Source organism: Neodiprion fabricii, chromosome 5, assembly GCF_021155785.1.
Source record: "Neodiprion fabricii isolate iyNeoFabr1 chromosome 5, iyNeoFabr1.1, whole genome shotgun sequence".
In the NCBI taxonomy this organism is placed as follows: domain Eukaryota; kingdom Metazoa; phylum Arthropoda; class Insecta; order Hymenoptera; family Diprionidae; genus Neodiprion; species Neodiprion fabricii.
In genome coordinates, this window is record NC_060243.1 from 9,817,228 (window position 1) to 9,840,508 (window position 23,281).

At 37.8% G+C, this 23,281-nt stretch overlaps 1 protein-coding gene and 1 long non-coding RNA gene across 10 annotated transcripts in view; both read right to left on the bottom strand.

The window, feature by feature from the left end:
- Positions 1-247: 247 nt before the first annotated feature.
- Positions 248-1,635, bottom strand: LOC124182157. 2 transcript variants are annotated; one of them, XR_006870704.1, is made up of 4 exons: positions 1,593-1,635; positions 1,033-1,108; positions 884-949; positions 248-530 (listed from the first exon to the last, which is right to left on the bottom strand). It is a non-coding gene; the product is annotated as an uncharacterized LOC124182157 (long non-coding RNA). The 2 variants fall into 2 exon arrangements; XR_006870703.1 differs by lacking the exon at positions 1,593-1,635 and adding an exon at positions 1,215-1,295.
- A 3,468-nt stretch (positions 1,636-5,103) lies between these two features.
- Positions 5,104-23,281, bottom strand: part of LOC124181958 (trafficking kinesin-binding protein milt) — a 98,253-nt gene continuing 80,075 nt past the window's right edge. For 6 of the 8 annotated variants that reach the window (XM_046568720.1, XM_046568722.1, XM_046568721.1 and 3 more), the window contains 6 exons: positions 12,731-12,807; positions 12,145-12,520; positions 11,782-12,017; positions 11,467-11,657; positions 11,137-11,385; positions 5,104-10,324 (listed from right to left, as the gene is read on the bottom strand). In XM_046568720.1, the coding sequence (XP_046424676.1) occupies positions 8,866-10,324; positions 11,137-11,385; positions 11,467-11,657; positions 11,782-12,017; positions 12,145-12,520; positions 12,731-12,807 (2,588 nt within the window). In that variant the 3' untranslated portion in view covers positions 5,104-8,865. Of the gene's footprint in view, positions 10,325-11,136; positions 11,386-11,466; positions 11,658-11,781; positions 12,018-12,144; positions 12,521-12,730; positions 12,808-13,541; positions 14,070-19,367; positions 19,748-23,281 lie in introns of those variants that run through there. The other 2 variants (XM_046568724.1, XM_046568723.1) reach the window with 2 other exon arrangements.

Here is a 23,281-nt window from a genome sequence, read left to right on the forward strand (position 1 = left end):
TAAATTAATAGACTAGAAAAGAGTATTTAGAGAGCTTATCTAATTCCGATCTTGTCACAATAGATCATTAACATAATCAATATAAGGTTAAAGCTGTATTAGCTACATTCACTATTAGAGATAATATTTTTTATCCATTTTTATAGTTATTCAGTTTCTTGTACAACAATTTTTCAAGTTACACCGCAAAATGCCCAACGAGTTCTCGTAGTGCAAATACGAGTCCAATTACCTTACAGATGGCATTACATTGATTTTTGCCTTCTCGTGTCGAATTATAAGTACAGAGAAATCTCAATGAGAGCTCATTTCTATAAGATTTATTGTAGTGCTATATTCGTAGCTGTACCTGTTACTCTATATTATATACTGTCCTAAATTTCAAACACACAGCACACCAATGGCTGAAAGCACAATGGCAAGAAGAGAGGAGCAATTTGCATCTTAATAAATCTTTTCTTCTTTATACGTAGCACAGAGATGTCACGTTGGAGGATATGTACTAGTGGATCACTAGGTGGGGCACAGAACTGAAACATAATTATGTTGAAAATCTTCAACATCTCTTACAGAAAGTAGGTACGTTGCCAGACCTTATATACCAACAATGAATATTCATAGAGGCTATATTCATAAATACTTACAAAAGTAAGCTAATATTTTACCCGCAATTGCTTATTACTGATAACTTGATATGATTACAATTCGGTTTATTACGGTTTACTTATTTTCAGACAATCCTCAAGTTGTATTACAAGTTTTTCTAAAAATTCATCGCCTGAATAACATTACGAACTTCAATCTCATGATAATAACTGGACCGTGAAATATACAAATGTTTATCTCGCACGGATTCAAGACAAGGTGAAAGAAATCAACCCACCTTTCAATATGTAGTCCGTTAATAATGTGGGCACTGTTGGACTATCCTCATTAATAGCCTTTAATACTGAAAACAAAAACATATTATTAATTTCGAATGAAGTTATTCAATAATTGTTGGTACTGTTACCAAGAACTTGTAAAACTTACTCTTAATGAGGACTTGTAAAGCTTGATTATCAGGTGGGCCACTGTCCATGTGATAAGGTATCATCGTTGTCAAATACTGTAAATTTTCAATATATTTTTGTCTGGTTAGAATCGTATCTCATAGGTCTAACAAGATTGACAAAGTACTAATCAGACTTTGCTCGTAAATCTAAGATGCCTACCTTGGAATCTTCTATGGATCTATGCTGCGGCAAAGGGCTATTACTATTTTGTATTTGGTTTCTCTTCTTTGTCACCCTACCCTACCCTACCCTACCCTACCCTACCCCCCCCCCCCCCCCCCGCCCCTCCCCATCCTTCATCTCCTACTTCTACTTCTACACCTACTCACACTTCTACTCCCTCAACTCCTGTTCCTACTTCCACTCCTACTCCTACTTCTACTCTTGCACCCACTTCTTTTCCGTCTTCTACTTCTACTCCTACTCCTACACATACTCCTACTCCCCAACTCCTACTTTTACTTCCTCTTCTACTCCTACTCCTTTTCCGACTTGTACTACTCCTGCATTCAAATATTATAAAAATGTTAAACTCACCGAGCACAAATCCTCGTCCTCCTCGTCCACCTTGTTCTCCTCGTCTTCCTCGTCCACCACCGACCACCTCCAACCACCGCCAACCACCTCCAACAACCACCGATAACCACCTCGGGTTATACCTGGAATAGTAATAAATATTTTCAGTATAAGAACACATCTAAAATATTATGTAAGGATTAATATAATTAACTAGTATGTAATAAATTTTATTAGTGCATTTGAAGCTACTGCATATGTGCTTGCGCGAAAAATAAATTGAAATAATTCATTGTAAACTTGACAAGTTTAAAAAATTTCAGATCAAGTATAATTACAATTACCGTTAAATAATATAAAAATGTTTCACTCACCGCGCACAAATCCTCGTCCTCCTTGTCCACCTTCTTTTCCTCGTATTTCTCCCTTTGCTCCTCCTCGTCTTCCTTCTTGTCCACTTCCATCACCTGCAATCACCCCCAACCACCTTCGACGACCTCCAACGACCGCCACTAACGACCGCGGTTTATATCTCGAACAGTCATAAATATTTTCAGTATTAGAACACATTAAAAATATTGTGTAAGGATTATTATAATTTTTGTATCGACACATTTTATCAAGAAGATTATGAGAAAATTATAAAAGATTATAGAAATTTCATTAGCGCACTGACAGCTACTGGATTTGGGCTTGCACAAAAAATGAATTGGAATAATTTACTGTAAACTGAAACCGGAACCACGGAACGCTTGTTCTGGAAGTCGAGCTCCACCAGGTAGTGGACCTTGAACGCCGAAACTACGGGGCGCTTGTCCTGTGAGTCGAGTTTTATCATGTAGTGGACCTGGAGCTCAAGAATTACAGGGCGCTTGTCCCCGAAGTCGAGTTTCACCAGGTAGTGGACCTGGAGCGCACGAAACATGGAGCGCTTGTCCTGGAAGTCGAGTTTCACCAGGTAGCGTACCTTCAGCGCAGAAACTACGGAGCCCTTGTCTTGGAAGTCGAGTTTCACCAGGTAGCGGACCTGGAGCGCAGGAACCATGGAGCTCTAGTTCTAGAAGTCAAGTTTCACCAGGTAGTGGACCTTTAGCGCAGAAACTACGGAACGCTTTTCCTGGAAGTCGAGTTTCACCAGGTAGTGGACTTTGAGCGTAGAAACTATGGAGCGCTTGTCCTGGAACGCGAGTTGCACCAGGAATCGGACCTGGAGATAGAGAACCCGGTACTCGAAATCTGCGGAGCGCGATTCTCGTACGTCCTCTCTACTGCGCGGTTGATTTCAGACTGAGGAATTCAGCTAACTGATGTTTGTCGTCGACGATCACTATAGATCGATGACGTCAAGAGAAAAAAAGTTTTAGTGACGTCACTTTCTGAACATCCGAACATCCAAACTTTGGTTTCGAACTTTAATACCATGTATGATGTATGATGTATGATTTATGATTATGAGAATATTCTGTTTGAAAGAAGTGTGAACTACATATGTACCCATAAACTTTATTATTTTCTCCGTATAATAATTTACCATAACTACCTCTACGTTACCATAGTCTCCAAAACCGTGCTCTGCCTTTTGCCTTAATCGAAAAAGATCCCTCAGAATCGCGCTCTACCATTATATGTTGTCAACTCGTATCGAGCAAGATCGAGGCATTACCGAGCGCAGGCGCGAACAGTTCCCGGAACCGTCTGTCTAGTTTCAAGATCACGTTGGCTGGTTGCGCCGATTTGCGACGTTAAATTCTGGAAGGTTCTGAACCCGCGTCCGCTTCGACAATGAACAAATTCTCGCAATCGTTTCGACAAATTTCGATTTGACAATGATTTTCAATAGCCTACGAGGCTTCTAGAAGTCCCCAACAGAAAAAAAATAGTGACATAACCACATAAGAATGGTGGGAGAAATTCGAATATAAAAGTCAGAATATCATGCCACAACAGCAGTCTCACATCGATCCTACTCTGATAAAGCGAACTTCAAAACAAGTGAAATACAACAGTGAATTTAGGTGTTCTTGAAAAGTACTCAAGAATTGAAAGAAGTTATTCATCAAATGTTTGAGCTCAATAGAATGATTCTAACTGTTTAGTTAGAACTTTTAAATTTTCGAATTAGAATTGCACCAAGAAGTCGAAGAACCGTTCAAACAATGAATTTCATGAAGCTTCGAAAAAATTAGCTACCTGAAGTGATTTATCCCCACAAAGAAGCGTTCAGACTCGTTTGCGACACGTCTTTTCTATTGAATTGAACCCTCAGGAATGTTAAAGACATCAAAAAGAGCGTAGAACCAATAGCAGGGAAATTACATAGGAAATCTTTCATTTTTCGGCTGTGATTTTTTATACGTTGCTTGCAGTGTAATCGAACTAAGCATAACCGTTTCCTCTCGCAAAATTACGTTGATATGGTGTATCAAAAGATTACTTCAACCAGTTTTCAGAATAGGCCAAATTTCGACTGAAAAAATCCAAAGGGATAAGCCTTGTTTTTTTGCGATTTTCAGAGCTCGGAAACTTTTCGTCTTAGAATCGTTTTGCGGGACTGCTTCTTCGCTAATTAGACCCTTAGGAATGCGAAAAAGACATGAAAAGGAGCGAAAAACCAATAGCAGGGTAATTACGGAGGAAATCTTTCATTTTTCGGATGTAATTCTTGATACGTTTTTCGAAGCATATTCCATAGAGCTTGTTTATAAGCTCTATGAGTAGTTGTTGGAGATGTAAGAAAATAATCTGATCTATTCTGATTATCCTATAATCGTAATACATGTAAAGCATTGAAATTAATTAAGTATTGATATCTTTTTTATTATTGTTTTTTGTTCAGGCACAAGTATACGATTCCGGAATAATGAAAATGAATTAGATTATTATCTTACCTTGAAAAACCGCTACCGTTTCATTCGATTTCCTTCTCGTTTCTTCATTTTCTCCGTTTGTTCACACTTCCAATTTACAGTTCTAGACTTTTTGATTCTTAGGATAAAATGCAACTGAGAACCAGTGACTCAACCACGTAGTTCAGACCACGGTCTTACATACAGGTCTGAAAACTCTCATGGCCAGAAAACCGTGGTAAGAACTATGATAACGTAAAGCGCAACACGGAGGATTTTTCCAGGGATCGGTAAAGTCAGTCCGAGAGAAGATATCCTCCAACTGCGAAAGTTCTAGAAAATGGTTTGTGTCCGGCTGTATAGGTAGTCTAGGGGTTTTCATAAAGAACTGGCACTGTATATCCCATAGGCTCCATGGTATATCCTCTAAAAGAAGAAATATGAAAGTAAGATGATTGGTTAAATTAATCCTTGACATAAGCGAGACGTAAGAGGCTGGGAATTGCAGACAATTCGAAATTCTACTAATTGTAGAAGGCACCAAACGAAAGACGCTTAAAAGTCGACACTGTGTTTGTTGACGATTTCCATTTCGGCGTTTCTAACGAAAATTGACTGTACATTTATCTGTTTCACGTACAACGTATCCATTGTCACAAAGGCAACACAAGATGAAAAAATGACGATCATATTTAAATATATTTATTGTTCAATTCTTATATTATGTATACGTCATATCATGTATAGAGTATACCTAGGTTTGTGTATAGTAAATACCTATACAGTCCGCAGATTAACATTGGTAACTATTTTCATATTTATAACGATGCATTTCACTAGAATAATGTAAATGCACGTACAAAGTCTGAAACAGAAACTGACAAATAAAAACTACACAAACAGTAGTATTGATAGTATGTATAGGAACGTTTGAACTGCAACACAATTCAGGAAGAAAAGAGTAAACTAAAAAAAATGAACAAGAGAACGGCAAGTAGATGATCTTACAAGTTTTGACATTCCCTTTATCAATATCAAGCACCGTGGTGTACCTTCGATACAGTTTAATACTGAGAACGTACATAATAAATTGCACACAGTGACAATAATTTGGATAAACGGTATGACTTATAGTAAGTGAAGGTTACCGTTGAACATGCAATGGTCCATAAAAAAAAATTGAAAAAGCTGAATACACAAAATATTTACCTATTAGGAAAAGAAATAAATAATTAAAATTAGCTACGCCCTTGATGGACATGTAATATCTGTTAAAATAGTTTTTTTTTATATTACATAATACATATCAGGAATCACCTGAATTCCATCCCAAGTCTGATTACGTTGACCTTCTTTTAACGGATTGGCAAAACTCTCGAGCTGTTCACCAAATCTTATATATTACACTGATAAATTAGAGTAATCACTATTATAAATTATAATACACGGTATGGTACGATAGATAGAATGCAGATCCGTCACCACATTTTTTTTATCTACCTCTGCTGATTTCGTTCAGAAAATGTATTTAATGTAGCTATTTCGCATTATTGGAGTAAAATCAGTTGATTTAGGCCTTTCTGCTCTTATAACTGCGAACGTTGGATTCGTCGGTTTCTCTGAAATTAACACTAAAATTGTCTATATTTCTATTTACAGAAAACAACACCGAACCCCTGACTGTTCATCATCACTACATGTTATTATTCCTATTTAAAAGATCCTCTCTCATTTTCACGTTTATTAGGCCTTTTATTAAATCGGAAATAACATAAGGATGCAAACATTTAAACTTAACTACTTAGCTCACAGCACAGGACAGCAACAAATGATTTTTCATCAATTAATAATTGTTTCTTTTCTTTTTTCCTTTGTTTTTCGTTTTCAACTTAAAATTTATTAATTTGTACGTATCTATAATGTTTTTATTTACAAGGCGTCAACGAGAATAAATGCTCGTTTATATAATACAGGATTGTCCTTAAGTAAAATGGTAATTGATTAACGGAACGCCTACTAAGATTACAATGATAATTTAATTGATGAATTCTGTCAAAAAGCCAAAACAAAGAATCAAACATACAAACAATCTGTATTAAAATTGATACAATATAAATCACTGCCACAATTGATATATCGATTACAACATTCGCGTATAAACAAAGTGCTGAATGTACAATCTTCTTGATTCAAAGACTGACAACAGCTAGTTTACGTTGATGAAAACTGTATCGTATCGTCGTAAATAATTAGCTGCAAAAAAATAACAAGAACAGAAAAATAAATATATAAAATTCACGAACTGACAAGTGTGACAAAACGAGGCACGCCTTAACATGAAAAAATAAAAAAAAAAAAAATCCGAATTAAAAATACATTAGCACCAGATTTAGAAATTGGACATTTTTTTTTTTTTTACTCGTTTGTGCTGAAATAAGAGTTTCTGGGATCCCAACTAGTATTATACTACGAGAAACTCTAGCAAAGCATTGTTCAATTTTTATCCATGAAATAAGCAACTAATAACAATTTCTCAATGAGCTATAATGTCTCTCATCCTCTCTCATAAATTTCTCTCTTCTCTCCTTCCATTACCTGCATATCTATTTACATACCACACGATACGTGGCTTTCTACTGTACAATTAAATTATATTCGGGCACATTTTACATATAATATTGCTGCTGAATCTGTGCGTGGCTGCACTTTCAACTTTTATTTGAATTAATATTTCTACCCCGAGCAATTGCACATACGATAATTGATTTTTTTTAAATCCTGCTTCGACTTACAATTGCAAGGGTGAAATTATTCAAATGATATTTCACGACTCAACCGTTGATACTTATAAAATATCCACAGGCGAGTGAAACCTGAGGACTTGTTGCGGTCTTCGCATCGCAGCGTTTATCGAATAATACGATTGCAATAGTTCAATGCTTTCGTCCTAAGACTTTTTACGTAATATTTGAGCTTGACCAGCTTCGCTGTATAACTATCGATGACAACAACTAATAATGATTGGATTAGAAATAAGTTGGCCGTCTACATAGTATAGGTATGGTATAATCCTATGACTATCGTTAGCGAGCTTAGCTATGACAACCAATGTAGCAGTAAGAGTAATTCTGTAATACGTATCTGTGTATCTAAAAAGCGATCTGAGGTATGTTATGACGCCAATCATTAATACCATTTAATATTTACATCTAGGGAATAATCAACTGTAAAAGCAATTCACGTATGTTTAATTTTCTCTTCTAACATAAAAGCACAATCTAGTGCATCGGTAGATTTTTTATTTTAGGTAAATGAAACATGATTTAAAATTTCTCACAGGGGAAATCACGCACCTTTGTAACTGAAAGAATCGGTTTTTTTTCTTAAATCTGAACTGGTATGCAGCTGCAAGTGAATTCTGCTAAAATTAATCATGTAACACGACCAAATTCTCAGTACTGGTTTTTTGTCTTTCTAAACCGGTATGTTTGTATGTGTTAAAAATTTATAAAAATTGATGTACAATTATTTTGATGAACTATTTACACGCAGCTCTTTTTGGGGAATAATTTGTCGCAAACACGGTTAAATTATACTATAAAGCTCTTTGATATTATTCCAAAAACAATATTGAAAATATGAGTCAAGGCTGCGACTTGGATTGAACTAAGGGCTTGAAAAATAGAAAATAGCTTCTTAGTGTAAACATGGTAAGTAAATCAATTGCGGGAGATCCATCTGGGATTGAAATACAGTGAAAAGTGCCTTGAAATGTAAAAATGATATTATGTCAGTTGTAACGTAACTGTTTTACTAGCCTGGAAATTCCTGTGTTTCTACTTTTCTAGAACTATAACGAATCCGTCCACTTTATTCTGGATGGAATTCTCTTTTTCCGAGATTCATAGCCTGCACAATAAAGATACTCACTGGAAACACTAAGTTATTTTTCAATGCTCTGATCAGGTAAAAATCGCTGTCATCGTCAATTGTTGAAAACGGATTATGAAAAGACTCTAAATTTGTGATTGATTAAATGAATTTAATTTACTCTGCACCAAAATATATTCATCAGTTAATTCCTTTCGTGTAGATCAGTAAATACGATCGAAGAAATGGTATTTTGTTAATCCTCTACCATTTGAAACTAATTCGTGATGGCCGCAGTTCGGTGGCCTCTTGAGTTTAAAACTTTTGGGGTGTCTCAGGTCGACTATTCGATACTCGGATGAAGAGCAAACCTTTATCAAACATGATGCGAATATATTCTATCGTTTTGTAAATAAACTACCAGAAAAAAAAAAAAAAAGACGAACAGTTCGTGCAGATTTCGTTCACGTCCGTTCAGTATTGCAGTAAATTAGAAAATAACATATGATTCCTACATCTGATTTCCCTGCTATTTCAAAACCTACAAAGTTGCCATTAGTTTAGCGTCGTTAACGTGATTACAGAAGTCCTCCCTTCCTTCCGAAAAGGAGGGAGCTAATAGTGCCTAATGCCGATTGCGGTGCCGACTCCTTGACGTTCTGAGGCGTCGACGTTGCCTTGACCTTGCCCAGGTCAGGGCGTGTTGCCCCCGCGCCGGAGCGTCGTTGGCGACTAGTCAATTGACCAAGTCTGTTGGTCAAAGCACCTGATCCTGGACGAGCAGGGACACCAAGTTCCGATTCCCTTCCTCGGTTTTTTCCAGGCGGCAGCGGAGGCTTTTCGATCAAAGAGTCTCCGCTGCTGCTCGAAGAGGAAGATGAGAGCTTATCTTGGCTAATACTAGATGACATTGAAGTTTTCAGTGACGTTAGCTGAGCCATTGGACTGTCCATTGATCGCCTTGTGTAAATTGCACCCTGAAGTGCGAGAGGGGAGATGGAGGAACTCGCTGTAGTCGCCATTATAGTGTCTATCCCAATACGTTCAAGTTTTTCAACCAGCCTGATGCCAGTCAAAGCCTTCTTGTCTGACCGACTAAGCGTGGGTTTTGATCGCTTTGACTTTCGAACAGGAACTTGTTCCTCAGTGCCAAAAGTGCGTTTCAGTAGTTCAGCTCCACTGCTGAACAGGCCTAGTCTGAACGGACTGCTGTAAGGAGGTGGGGAGCTTGATCTGGAAGGGGGCGGAGTACCGTCAGGGCTATTGCATGGAGTAGCGGTTGGCGTGAAGTTGCGTTCTCCACTTGGAGTCGAGACACAGGATGGAGTGACGGCCTTGATTCCTCTCTCGTTCAGCATCTTGGCGAGTCCAAGAGTGGTAGAAAAAGTCGACGTCGAATTACGCCGGCTCATGGTTCTCGGGGTGTTCATTCCAGAATTAAGAGCGCTGTTTGGAGCCGTAGCGACTCTGCTACCGACAACGCTTGCGGTGACGCTGGTATGATCGTCAGGATGAAGGACAGTACTGTTTGTGAATGTATAGATGGATCCAGTGTCCTGGAATAGTTTTCCAGGATTCGCATACTCTTCGTCTTCTTCGAGATCAGCCAAGGTGAACGTCTCTAGGCCAAGATCTTCAAGCGCTCGACCTCCCCGCGTCTTTACTCCTGGCCTTTCATCTAGTAGACCACCGAGGGTTGGAGTAGCAAGCTGCGTCCAGTGATGCAGCGTCTGTGACCCCTCGATCGGCTTGACAATTTGCAACTTTTCAGGAAGACGCCAACCATTTCCACTGTTGCCACTAAAGCCACTAAGATTACCACTGCTTCCAGTCGACATTATGCTGTCAGGTGTTCGACATCCGAATGGCAAGAACGAAGGTGGGGATTGAATTCCAGCATCATAGTCGTAATTGTAACCAGCACCGGTACTCAGGCACGCACGTCTCGCTATTACTTCTGCCGGTGTTAAGCGACGCAGCGCGGCTTCAAGATCTGCTGCTCCAGGTGCACCTGGTACTCCAGTTTGTTGTGGACCGCTATAAAAAGTATACACAATATACGATTGTAATATTTTTGCGCGTCTCAGTTAGTTTCAAATATAATCCGTAGTCTCAACGTTACTAATACTATCAATTCATGTTGAAATCTAGGCAAAATTTAATAATAGCCACATTGTAGTAACTCAAAATATGCATAAGCAATTTAATGAAAAAATTCGTTTGACGCTCAATTTGCACTCCTGTGCTAATTCTTATATCAAATGAAAAACAAAACTTCCGAAAATCCAACACCATAGTGAATAAAAACCTAATAATTCTTTAAATAAAACTGGGTAAAAAGAAAATTTGTTGGGGGATCTGGTTGGTGGGTAAAATGAATCAAAAACATTAAGATCAGATGAAAAAACACTGGAGTTTAATCATTTTGAACGTACTCTAGTTAGAAAACGTTTTTGTAAATATTCGATATCTGAGTTTCTGTTACCGAATTTGATCATACTCATTTCTATTGTACAGTAGAAACATGATTCTATTCGTTTTCTCCAACATTAGCGCAAATAACATTTCTGGAGATTTTTTCAACGGATTTTTTATTCATTTCTGGACGTTGGATTCAAACTGTTGGTTCTATTTGTCTAAGGTAAAAGCTTTTTTAAGAAGCGATTAAGTTTCAATCCAATATCAGTTATTGGGAACAAGCATTATTGATCTCAGACAAGAAATTGACGCTTTCTTTAACAAATAAAATCCCCCAACTTTGCCCCAATTGTTGGTTGTTCTATGATGGGTGGATAAAAGCTACGTTTATCTAAGAGTAAATACCTATATTACAAATGTAAAATACTTACGGATATTCTTCCGAGTCTGTTAAAAGGGAGCCTTCGCTGTCGCTGTGGCCGGTAGAGTCTAAGCTGGGGAATCCCGAGGAAGCTACAGGCCTTAAAGCACCGCAGCTCATGCGCGGGCCAGAAGAGCCGCTGGACAAAGTTGATGTAGTCATGGAGCCGATACGTGGGAACTGATTGGCATCCATACTGCCAGCGTACGATGCTCGAGACGCACTCCGAACGGTTTCAAATACTTTTTTGTAAGCCGGCCTAGTAGATACAAGAAGTTGTGCGGTCATATTCGATGAGTAAGAATGTATCGAAGTTTTGAAAAGTTAGTGCCAAACTCACGTTCTATCACTGATGATTCCTGAGTCAAGACTGGCTTCGGAATACAACGAAGACTCAAGCTCGGAAGCTATGGAGTCAGGCTGTGGGGCGGCGCCAAGAGACGGGAAAAGCGAGCCACCACGAACCATGGGCATACCCTTCTTTCTCTGCTTACGCAATTGTTCCTGTGTTTCAGCCAGCAAGTTTACGACCTGTAAGAGTTGATTAGACGTTTTTGAATGTAGAATTGTAAGTATGGTATTGATTTAAATTCAAACTACGGTGTTCTTTGGAGTTGAATTATTGAGTTGGCAGTTTCTAATGCTCAAATCTCACCTCCGTATATCGGTCCTTGAATTCGGCAAGCTCGTTGGCAAGGATATTTTGATTATCCTTAGTAATGACTAGCGTAGCTCCCATTTCATCGTGTTCGGCTAATAGCCGAGCAAGCCTGAGCTCAGTTTCGGCCAGCTTAGCTCTAAGACTGACTATTTGTTCGTGCTGAAGTCTGTTCTCCTCTTTCTGGCGGTCCAGCTCGTCCGCCATTCCGTCTGCCTCCATGTTTGCGCTTGCTGTAATATTAGTTTTGTCAAGAAACGTTTCTCGATCAGCAAAGGTCAGAACCAGGAGGAAGGCTCGCGAGATTTTAATTTTAGAAAAAGTTGGCAAATAGGCACCGAAGAAAATGATTAATCTCACCTAATTGGGCGGCGATGTCTTTGACGAGGCGGGCTTCCTTCTCTTCGCAATCGTCAGCATCGTGCACCAAGTTGGTAAACTCGGTACGTAGCTGTTTGTTTTCATCTTCAAGGACGCTGATCCGCCGCTGCATCATATCCAAATTAATACCCTTAAGACCCGTAGGGGTCCCACTTTCCGACCCAGAGTCGTCGACATCGTTTGTTAAAATTTGTACAAGTTCCGTTTTCTTAATCAGTTCATGACTCAGCTGCGTTATTTTCTCATTGGCTAGTTTTAGTTCTGTTTCCAACGATGTAACATTGCTCTCTAGCTTTTGATTATGTGTCAGCAGCTCCTTTCCTATTCGAGCTGTCAATTCCAAGTCTTTCTCTTTCTAAATGACAGAAAATATTCATTCAGTTTGGATATCGATTCGTGTGAGATAAATGAATTACGTTTACGTTAAAGAGAAGAGGAGCAAGTTATGTGAAATATGAAGAATCGCAAGAAGGTGCGATTCAAAAAGCAAATAAATTACACCCTAGCTTCGATAAGTTTTGTTTTGTCTTTGGCACAATGTAGTTAAAAAAAAAAGAGTTCTCACCTCCTCCAGAAGCCTGGTTACTGCTTCTATATCATTATAGGTTTTTGTCATTTGGCTCACCCGGTTGCTACATAGAACTGGAACAGATAATAAATTGTGCAAGTCAGTTGCGTGTATCGGTACGAACAATTTGCACGATTATCATACGTGCAACAATGTTACGTGTATACGATTTGTAAATACGAAACAACTTGGCATAATAAATATATATAGATATAAATATGTACGTAGAAAGCTGGACTGTTGGCTAAAATCAATCATCAATAAGAAAGTAAATCGTGCTGGTTAACACAGAAGAAACTGCTCGTGAACCAAAAATAACACAAGCTTGTTAAAACAACGGTGTAATAAATTATGGGCGGGTATGTAGAACATTGTGATAAATATTTCAAGTGTTTTTATCAATCTGCTGAGTATTGTAAGACGTTGCTATTATTCTGATAAAGAAAATTCAAATCATGGTTAATGTGGATTAATTCGAAAAATTGTAATGAGAATAAATTGCAGCCGGTAAAAATTGCGTATGCGGCATCGCCTTAATGTGTATTTTGATTAATTTTCGCACAGTATAGGCAGTGTTGATCTTTCAGCTTTTACGACGCATATTCTCACCGTGAATCAGGCGTTATATTTACGGAAATTACGTATAATAACATCGTAGCGCAGAGGCGAATATTCGCTGTGTAGACGCACGAATTCGGGAGAATTTGTTGAATGAAACGAATCTGGTAGGAATGGAAGCTGGAGAATGTATCGGTTAAGACAAAATCGACGCTGATTAAAATAGAAACTTTTCCAAAAAGCGTAATACCTGAAATGCCGGTCGAGGATTCAGCGGCATCGTCTTCCGATTTCGAATTTACACTCCGATTTCTATTAACAAATACTTCGAAAGCTCGCGAAAACATTTAGGTTAAATTACACCAGACGGCAGTAAAATTAATATACACCGAAATTCTACATTGTTCCTCGTTTGTTTTCTGTAAGTCGGTTATAAATCTCACGACGAAAATATATGATCACAAACGAATAACACATAGTCGATAAAACAGGGAGACACACGCAGGCACTTAATCAAGAGATCGGTTTGATATTGAAACGAGGCAAGAACGAGAAAAAAAAAAGTAATATAAATAAATACAAGCACCAATGTTATTTAGGACTAAAGAGTTTACAAAGTATCATCACCATCTCCGCAAGAAGTGAAGAAAAATTTTTCCCGAATCTTGCGAGGAATTAGAGAGGAAACCGCACGTATTACAGAAATTTCGAAAACTTGTAACGCGAGCCTTCGAAGTTTTTCTCTACCTTCCACACGTCAAGGCCGTTGGGATGCTGGATTCGCTGCTGGCTTTGGAAATCACGGGACGAGGGGAGTGAATAAAACCGTGTATATATATATATATATATATGTACCTACAATACCCTCTGCTTATCGACCGGTCGGGGCGTCGCGACGCTGGCGCATTCAGACTTTTCAGAGTCTACCGAGAAGTGCAGCCCACGTGGTAGACAGACGAGGTAGAGGAGAGAGGGATGGAGGACTTGGATTCGAATAATCGCGAAAAGCTGGAATGGAAAGAGTTCAGGCTCGTACGAATTTTGTTTGAAAAAAAAAGCGCTCACGTTTTGCCTCGTTTTCTGATATTTGTAACACATTATATATTAAGAGTTGTATAGTATTAACAGGGTGGCCACTAGATCTACTCCATCACGAAATTCCCTGACTTTTCCAGGTTTTGCAGACAAGAATCTTATAATTTTCCCTGAACGATTTTAATAAATTCGTTATAACAAATTGAAAAATATATACGTATTTTCTATATCATCTTTTTTTTTAGACGAATGTACGAACTGTAACTTATTGGGTCACACTGTCCCATCTAGCCGATGCGTACAGTCGTTTGTAAGGTAATATTTAGGAATATTCAAAGTTTGAAGAGAACCTTCGGGTTATGGTAAGAAAATTGGTATTCGATCTAATTTATCTAAAGCTTAAAAAAAAACTGTGGGACGTATTTGTATGAAAAAAATATACAGTAAACGATTTCCTGACTATTCGAGAATTGCAGAATTCCCTGACCAGTGTGTGTGTGTGTGTGTGTGTATGTATATATTATTTTAAGCTGTTGATAAATTAGATCGAATAGCAATTTTCTATATTTTTATTCTATAATTTTATACATATACTGAGAAATTGAATACGTAAAAGGGATCAGAATAGTAAGACAAAAATCGGAATCTGAACATAGAAAGACTGATTTCAGTTAACCTTAGATAAGGAGGATAAAAAAATAAATAAATAAATCACGCAAATGCATCGAATTATAACGATTGAAATGCGATCGACCAAAAGTTGACCCCGGCATTACTTTCGTCGAAAAGAAGTTGTACATTTTCACTTCACTTGACATCTGTTCAATATTGATCAATGTCAATTATAATATAACAATAGAATACAGACCCGAATATGGGACTTTCCTTGTCAACTAGGTCACACTTTTTCCCCTTTGACATCTTGAAATATCTTTTTACTATTCGTCAGATTTTTATCCGCATTCTCAGCCCAATTTCGTTTCAAAGACGACTGACTTGTTTTTAAATGTGTACCTCGAGCATTGTGCCGTTCGCGAAGTAGGCTGGAGATGGTATTTCAACGATGTTAAAAGTTTTTTTATACTAGAAGACGGAAATCGTATTCTTTCATTTGCAGCGATTTCAACATCAAAATCTGCGCCTCGTTCTCGCGCTTTTATCGAGCAGTAAATTTAACGCAACACAACTCAAACACGCTGTTTCTTCTTTCATGGATGACATATACGAACTAGAAAGATTCTAATCATCGCAGTACGTAGAGAAGAATCTGTTGTGTGGTTTATAACGTCTAGCTTTGTACTGGTGTACGAGGTGTATAATATCGCTTTGAATTTAAAAAAAAAAAAAAAAAAAAAAAAATTGAAATAACAATAAGAGACTTGCAGAGGATGATCTCTCTTCTATTTCGGGCCTGTTCCGAAGCCTTGCTCGTACATAATTCTTAAAACCCAATCGGGCCTGAGTCCTGTGTGTAATACGCGAGAGTAGAGGATAGAAGATATCGAGAATACCGGTTGTTACAACATCGTAGACTTTTGTTTTTGTGATGCCCGCGTGTAACTCTTGACTCTTTATACCAGGGATCAGAGCCACGGTATTTCAATTCAACAGGAAATATGATTATGATTATGATAATAACAATGCCTCGAAGGCATTCGAGGTTAAAAGACTAGTTGCATAGATTCACTTTTGCTTACGTTGATTCCGTGGGAGAGTAGGAAAAAAAAAAGTTTAATCATTTCTCTACCGTTTGAATGATTGTGAACTAAAAATGGGATTCCAATTGTCTTATACGATATTATTATTAGTAGAGCTAAGCGCTATCTCCGAGAACCGGAGACGTCTTTGAACTATTATCAACTTATCGTCGTCTATTATATACCGTGATTTTGTTTGTTGTGTAGATTTCACGCGATTCTTGTATTCAAGAGGATCCGAGTATCAACTTAGATAGAAAGGAAAAAATACACATTTCGTCAAATCGTAAGGAAATCTTTCAGAAAATTCAATTTTTCACGCTATCGGCAAATATTCAGCCTGGAGATGAATGAGGATTCAAGTTTTCTGAAATTTATTATTTTGCTAATCGATCTATGAATATATGAATAAGTGTACATTAGATCCTCTTTCAGCAAAATGTATTTGAAAAAAAAGCTTGATCCATCTCTCGTTTTCTTCGCCAGTCTGAAGTAAGTATCAAAATTTTATAAGCGAATCCGAAGTACTTTTTTACTGTCTCAAATTGAACTCACAGGTATCGATCCCCTAGAATTTGAAATACCTAAAACAGTTTCAGGTGTGGGGTGCAAATGCGTGAGTAACAATTGTGGTGCAACATTCGCATGCTAAACGATAAAATACGGCAAGACATGGCAAATCCAGATCTTACGCCTTGCAAAAGCGCATACGGGTACATTGTACGATGTATATCTGTATTTATTATACGTGTTTTTGCGACATAAGCAGCGTAATAAATTCAACGGATGTGCGTCGATTATTAAACAGTTGGAAAAGAAGCAACGGAAAAAAATTATTAGAAAAAGTTAATGGCATCGTGTTTCAGAGGGTGGATATACGATACCTTGCAATAATTCGCACATGCGATTCGATTTGCATTATGCAAATATTTTTCCTCCTCAAATTGCAAGCCTTCGTCAACACCGCGCGCGTTCTCTACATGAATTTGAACTTCTCACTAGTCCCCGACTGTGTAAAAATAAGACGAGGAAACAACAAAAATTGCACATTGTTATTTACACACGAACATAAACTTTATCAGGATGAAAACGTGATGTTTTTTTAAGATGATCGGCAATAGTCGCCTCGTCACTGTAAGAAAAACCTTTCGGCAGTAAATAGGTAGTACGAATTCACGCCAGGACAATGTTCTTGATTTTTATCAAAGTCCCGAATCACTTACATCAGTTGTTTCAAGACTATAGATTTTAGGGAAAAAAATTTTTAAATAATAATAAACGAAATCACATCTTGGTTTTCTTTTAGACCCGATATTATACAACGTGCAACTTGTTTAGTTGTTGACTTTTAATAACACCTCGATCCCTATGTAAAAAAAGAAAATCGTCGAAATTACTGGTAATGGCAGATTAAAAATCAAAAATATTGTTTCGATTCGAGCAACACGCGCGGTGTGGTCTGTGAAGCTTTTTTATAGAGACGGTTACAGACAAGACACTCTTTTTCGAGCTTGATTTTTCAAGTCAACTTTGGACAGCTGTTATCGATGCGTGAAAGTATGCAAATAACCGATATTTTTACGACTGAACGATAGCGTGGTTTCAGCTTTATTTCAAGCTTTGAAATTCGAAAAATGGTCTATAATTCCTCGACTTTGGACTCGTTTTACCTGAAATAAATTTATTCAACGCGTAATTTGCAAACGACATTTGATTCTGACGATTCATGTCCCAACTACATTCTGCGGGTTACAAATTACAGACGGGTGAAAAACACACGACAACATTACGAAAAACTTATCGAAAGAAAATTGTACCGTGACGAAATTAGAGATTTCAGTTACAACGATAATAACTATACGTATTGAACCTGAAAACACCTGATTCTTTTTTGTTTCAGATATAACGAGCAACATCAAAAATCGTGAAAGGTAAAAAAAAAAAGCGTGTAAAAACTCGAACGATTACAGGCCATTACTTAAATTTCAAAACTGAAAATAAGTATACCACTAGCCGTCATCGCAGCTATGCAAAATCGACTTAGAAATCTGCAAACGCGAAAGAGTGGCCAACTTGACTTCTCTCGATCCTTATTGTCCGTGCAAAATGAAACCAGGATGGCGACAATTTTTGCTCAAATAAAATTCTCCGACTATTCTTGTCAAAAAATTCAAAATTCACTGATCTTTTTCGGCAAAAGTTGAATAATGTCGGGTGGCTATAATGACCAAAGGCTCCAGAAATTGTGTATCTTGAATGTATAAATTTGGATTCAAAAACACACGCTGAGAAAAATTTCATTTGTTACGGTAACTAGAAAAATTCGGTAAAACAGGTATCGTTAAAAAAAAAAACTGTTTCAATATCGTTGGAATTACGAAAAACGAGGTACGCGTAACAATTTTGCGCTATCGTCGATCCTTTTTTGGCAATCGAACGCAAAATCAGTTTCTGAGGTTTACTCTACTTTTTTAGTTAAATAAGGCTTTAACGTCAATTTATCGTTGCACGAGCGTTAAATTTTCGCAACAGTTGCAAGAAAATCTAGTAACAGTGATCGTAACGACAATGAATAGTAACGGATAATAGACTTTCCGGTAACAGCTAGAAAACTAATTTTCATTTTCTATCTAGAACTATATATTTTTCGATTTTGGTAAAAAATGAAAATAGTTAAGGACCGAGCGGTAACCGGAACTAAAAATGTCTCTCGGTGCGCAATACAGCTTCGTTTGACAAAAATAATTGAAAATTGAACAATACAATTTTCGAAAGCTAACTGGACTGAATTTACGAAGCATAGTTGAAGTTTGAATAAAATTTGTTGAAAAAAAAAAAAAAAAATACGTTTTTCTCCGAGATTCATCATAATTCCCTGACTATTCCCACTTTTCCCAGTTTTTCCCCTATCGTCGCCATCCTGTATTTCTGCTCGTACCGTGCGATTTTTCGATTCATCAACAATTTCGGTTAATCGTTTCTCCAATTAATCGACTAATCAACGATTTCGAATGATAGTTTTTTCGATTCCTATCGAAATCGTCGATTAATCGATCAATTGGAAAAGCGATCAATCGAAAATCACGATTAATCGACGATTTTGATTCACCGGTTTTTCGATTCCTATCGAAATCGTCGATTAATTGATGAATTGGAAAAGCGATCAATCGAAAAGCACGATTAATCGACGATTTCGATTCACCGTTTTTTCGATTCCTATCGAAATCGTCGATTAATCGAATATTTGGAAAAGCGGTCAATCGATTGCTCGACGAAGCGATTAATCGACTAATCGCAATGCACCGATCCCTATGAACATTGATCGTCGTTAATCGGCTACTGACAAGACTGGCAGGTGCAGGGAGCCTCGGCAGGCGAAGCCAGGAGAAAAAGTGGAGTGCCGCCGCTGCACCCTTCGCATCCCCAACACCGGGTACTCGAAGACTTCGGATAGTCGTCGTCCCCCTGAAGGCGTATCCCGTTATCGATGAGAAGCAGCTCGTGGCTAGACGACGCCCGTCCCGACGTCCCGACGCCGGCTGGCAATACTCGCGGAATCTCCTCATCGTACTCGTAGGGATCATCGTCCTCGCGGCTGTCCTCGTGGATGCTGCAGCACTCCTCGAGGATGTCCGCGTCTTCCCCCACCGCCGACTGATCCAGCGTACCCTGGAGGAGGTCCCCCTCCTCGTTTCCGGCACCCGGCCGATGCCTCGGCCAGAAACTGCCGTGACAATAATTACCGTATTCCACGTATCGCATCATTGTTTATTTATTTATATTTCTTAGCCAATTTACGGACGTGCTTGTAAGGAGGTTCCACACCGTCGGTGAAATTGACGCAATTATTCTCAAGTTAAACTCTCGTTGATTATAGTTTCAACGATATAAAGTAACATCAGGGTGGCTCTTTGGCGAGGTAAGTGATCCAATCAGTTTCGTAACACCGACACAAGTTCCATCACATTATTTCTAACTTTCGCGGTTGATTTATTATAATACCGATACTCGCTGTAATTTTTTCGACAATCTTATCACCACATTTTCAACAATTCGTTTCATTTTCTTTCTCACCAAAAAATATCGACTCGTTGTTCGAAGAATCGATTTCATTTGCCTTTCGAACCGATCGTATGAAGCATTTCGCGGGTGGTGAACCTCCTTAATTGACCAATAACATTCGTCATAGTTACTGACACGCGTTCCTCCATATTGCATTAATCGACTATCCTTTTATCCTTTTTTCGCATTGCACCCCGCACTGCAATATTATTAATCCGTATCATCATTCGGACACTGTATAATCACGAACGTTAAAATTTCTACGCAACTTTCTCGTACAGAGGGATGATTCTCCGGGCCGTGAGCAACCCGGAGACACTTTGTCCGCGTTTCTCTCTTCGGTGGCCATAACGGTCTGGAAAAAAGAAACTCGCCTACCGATATATACGCGCCGATAGCTTGGATGTCCCCCCCCCCCCGTAAACTTACCCAGTTGGATTATCTTATCTAAATTCTATATTTATGTCCATTTGTTACATTATACACCGCGAATAAACGGGAACAAGACTCAGATCAAATTGAAAACCTTTCACCAATCATCTCTCGGCTCGGACTTTGTTCGGCTTTTCAGTGTTTAATCCTTTGAGTCATAGTTTGTAAATATTCTTACCGCCCATTTTGTATCCATTTTTTTTTTGTATATTCAGATAACTTTTCAACGTAATTCTGTGCGGTTTTTTGTTATTTTTGATAGTGTATTAACAGGTTTTCAACATCCCAGAGTAATTATTGCGGTATAACGTGAATTGTTATTTTTATAAACAAATTGTTGAGTTCATTTCCGAGAAAGGTACCCCTTCTACACATGTACATGTTTTACATAAATTATAAGTTTTTGGGGACATTGATAACGAATCTGAGATCGAATTTAAAAAATTCAAGATGGCGGATCCAATTTGGCAGACTATAATTTCAAATTTGATCGAATCCGGAGAAAAAAATCTGCCCAGGAGATTTTTGGCATCACTGATTACGAATCTGAAATCAGATTTTGAAAACTCAGTATACAGTTGTTGGCCCGTATTGGATCAAATTTCAACTTTTTGTCCGGCATCTTTAGTTTTTGAAATTTCATTTCAGATTTGTAATCAGCGACCCCAAAAAACCATCTTGTTACAAAAATTGATTCACCGCAATAATGCGTGACTCAAAGGTTGAATTCGATACATCAACTGAATTCTGAAGAAAAAAAAAGCTGCGCAAATTTTTTATTACGCGCATTGTACAATGATATATTAGAGTCATCGTAATGAACCGAGTTTGGCGTACGTGCAGAAGATCGAATTACGTACGTAACGTGTAGTCATTGTTTGAAGTACGATCATGTATCGTGAAACTTTTTACGATTTCTAGATGCACCGACACGCGATCGGTAGTTTAGCATAATTTTTAATGAATGATCGACTCGAGTGTCTCGTACGTGTCTGAATGCAAGTGTTTTTTTGGGTTACCAACAACATCTACAAGGTCAATTACTCGGTAATAATATATAGGAATACAAAAAGCTCAACGTCCGATGTGATTCAGTTGACAAACGTATCCAAGTAACTCGCTTCGTTTGCTTCCAGTGTCTTAGAAATATAAAGATAAGACACGGCCGATACTTTGCGAGATAAGGTGCAAATAACCCGTATATAACGTAAAATCTATTTCTATCTATGCTTGCACGCAATTCTTCCAGTTCGCAAGAGATTTTTTCATTAATTTGAATATACGGTGTGCAAAACTCGTACGATTGCCAAATAATTTTATCCTTGGTCGTCGTGAACAAGAAAGAAGAAAACAAAAAAAAAGACTGCAATAAAGGGTGAAAAATTTGCATCTTTTGAGTTTGATAAACGGAGAAGAAGAAATGTTTTGCTGACATTTTTTTTCAATACTGAATAATTGTGTGGGACGTAGGCAGCCGTAAGAAAAAATTACACAAAAAAAAAAACGTTCCTCTTCGGTGCTAATCCGCTTACTCAGTGTTACGGCTGCAGCACCTCAAGACTTTGATCGAGCCGATTATCGTAACGAATTGAAGGAAATCGATGTTGTACAGTGCTTAATCGGTTATAATCAAGGCTAACCAATTCCTAACTAAACGAACGATAAGATTATAATGATAAACCACCGTAGCTTATAATTGCATCTTCAACGCGAATCGTTCCATGTACACGCGATTGTCGTAGTAGTCGTGGATTTACAATTAGTTCGAAATAAGTAGGTTAAGGTTGCCCGTCGCGAAAAAATATTTTGTTTACATGATTAGTATAATTTATCTTCGTGATCGATGGAGGATATTCGCGAGGCTGAAGTTAGTAACGTTAACGTATCGTAACGTTGAAACAAAAAATTACTATTTCGCACGTCTGGAGTAACTGGAGAAATTCAATTTACAAAATCAGAGTTTTTTAACGGTTTGATAAATTTCAGGTAATCCTAAAGTTGCGAAATAACGACTTATTCAATTTACTTACGTACATACTTACTAACTTGCTAACTTGCGATATAATCAATTTGCGTACGCACATACTAAATCTTTTTCTCATGTTCTCCACCGCATCGTTTGTATTTCGTTGATTCTGCTACACACTCGTATAAAATTTGGAAGTCAATTTTTGAGAAATTAAATCATACCTCGTATGAAAACATTTCCTAAAATATTTTCATCGCTAGAGTTGAATTTTCATAAATATGTATGTGCGTCGGATTTCAACCTCAATTTTAAAATTGACTTTTAACGCATTTTTATATTTTATACTACCTACGTTTAAGTAAATTATATAATTGAGTTGGATAGATTTTTTACAGGAATACTCTTCGAACACGGATCATAAATAATAGTTTTTGGGTGTTTTGACTCGGGAATTATACAAACTCTGAAATATTCAAATTCTTACTGAGGAGCTTCGTGTAAATTTTTATTAGTAATCAAATTTCCATGCAGTTAGTCGTCGTTACGAATTTTAATATTTCAGAGTTTGTACAATACTCGCGTCAGGAACCGAACCATTTTATATTATTCATCTAACTTACATATTCAATTCGTTACAAATTAATTGCAAGCTAAAAATGTCCGCAAGTAAAAATCGAGGTTAAAATTAGACGACGGTGTAACTAATCGACGATATTAGATTCCAATTACCTTTCCTTCACACCTATCAACACACTGTATGTAAACATGCAAGACCGGGCTGACCTAAAGGTGTGC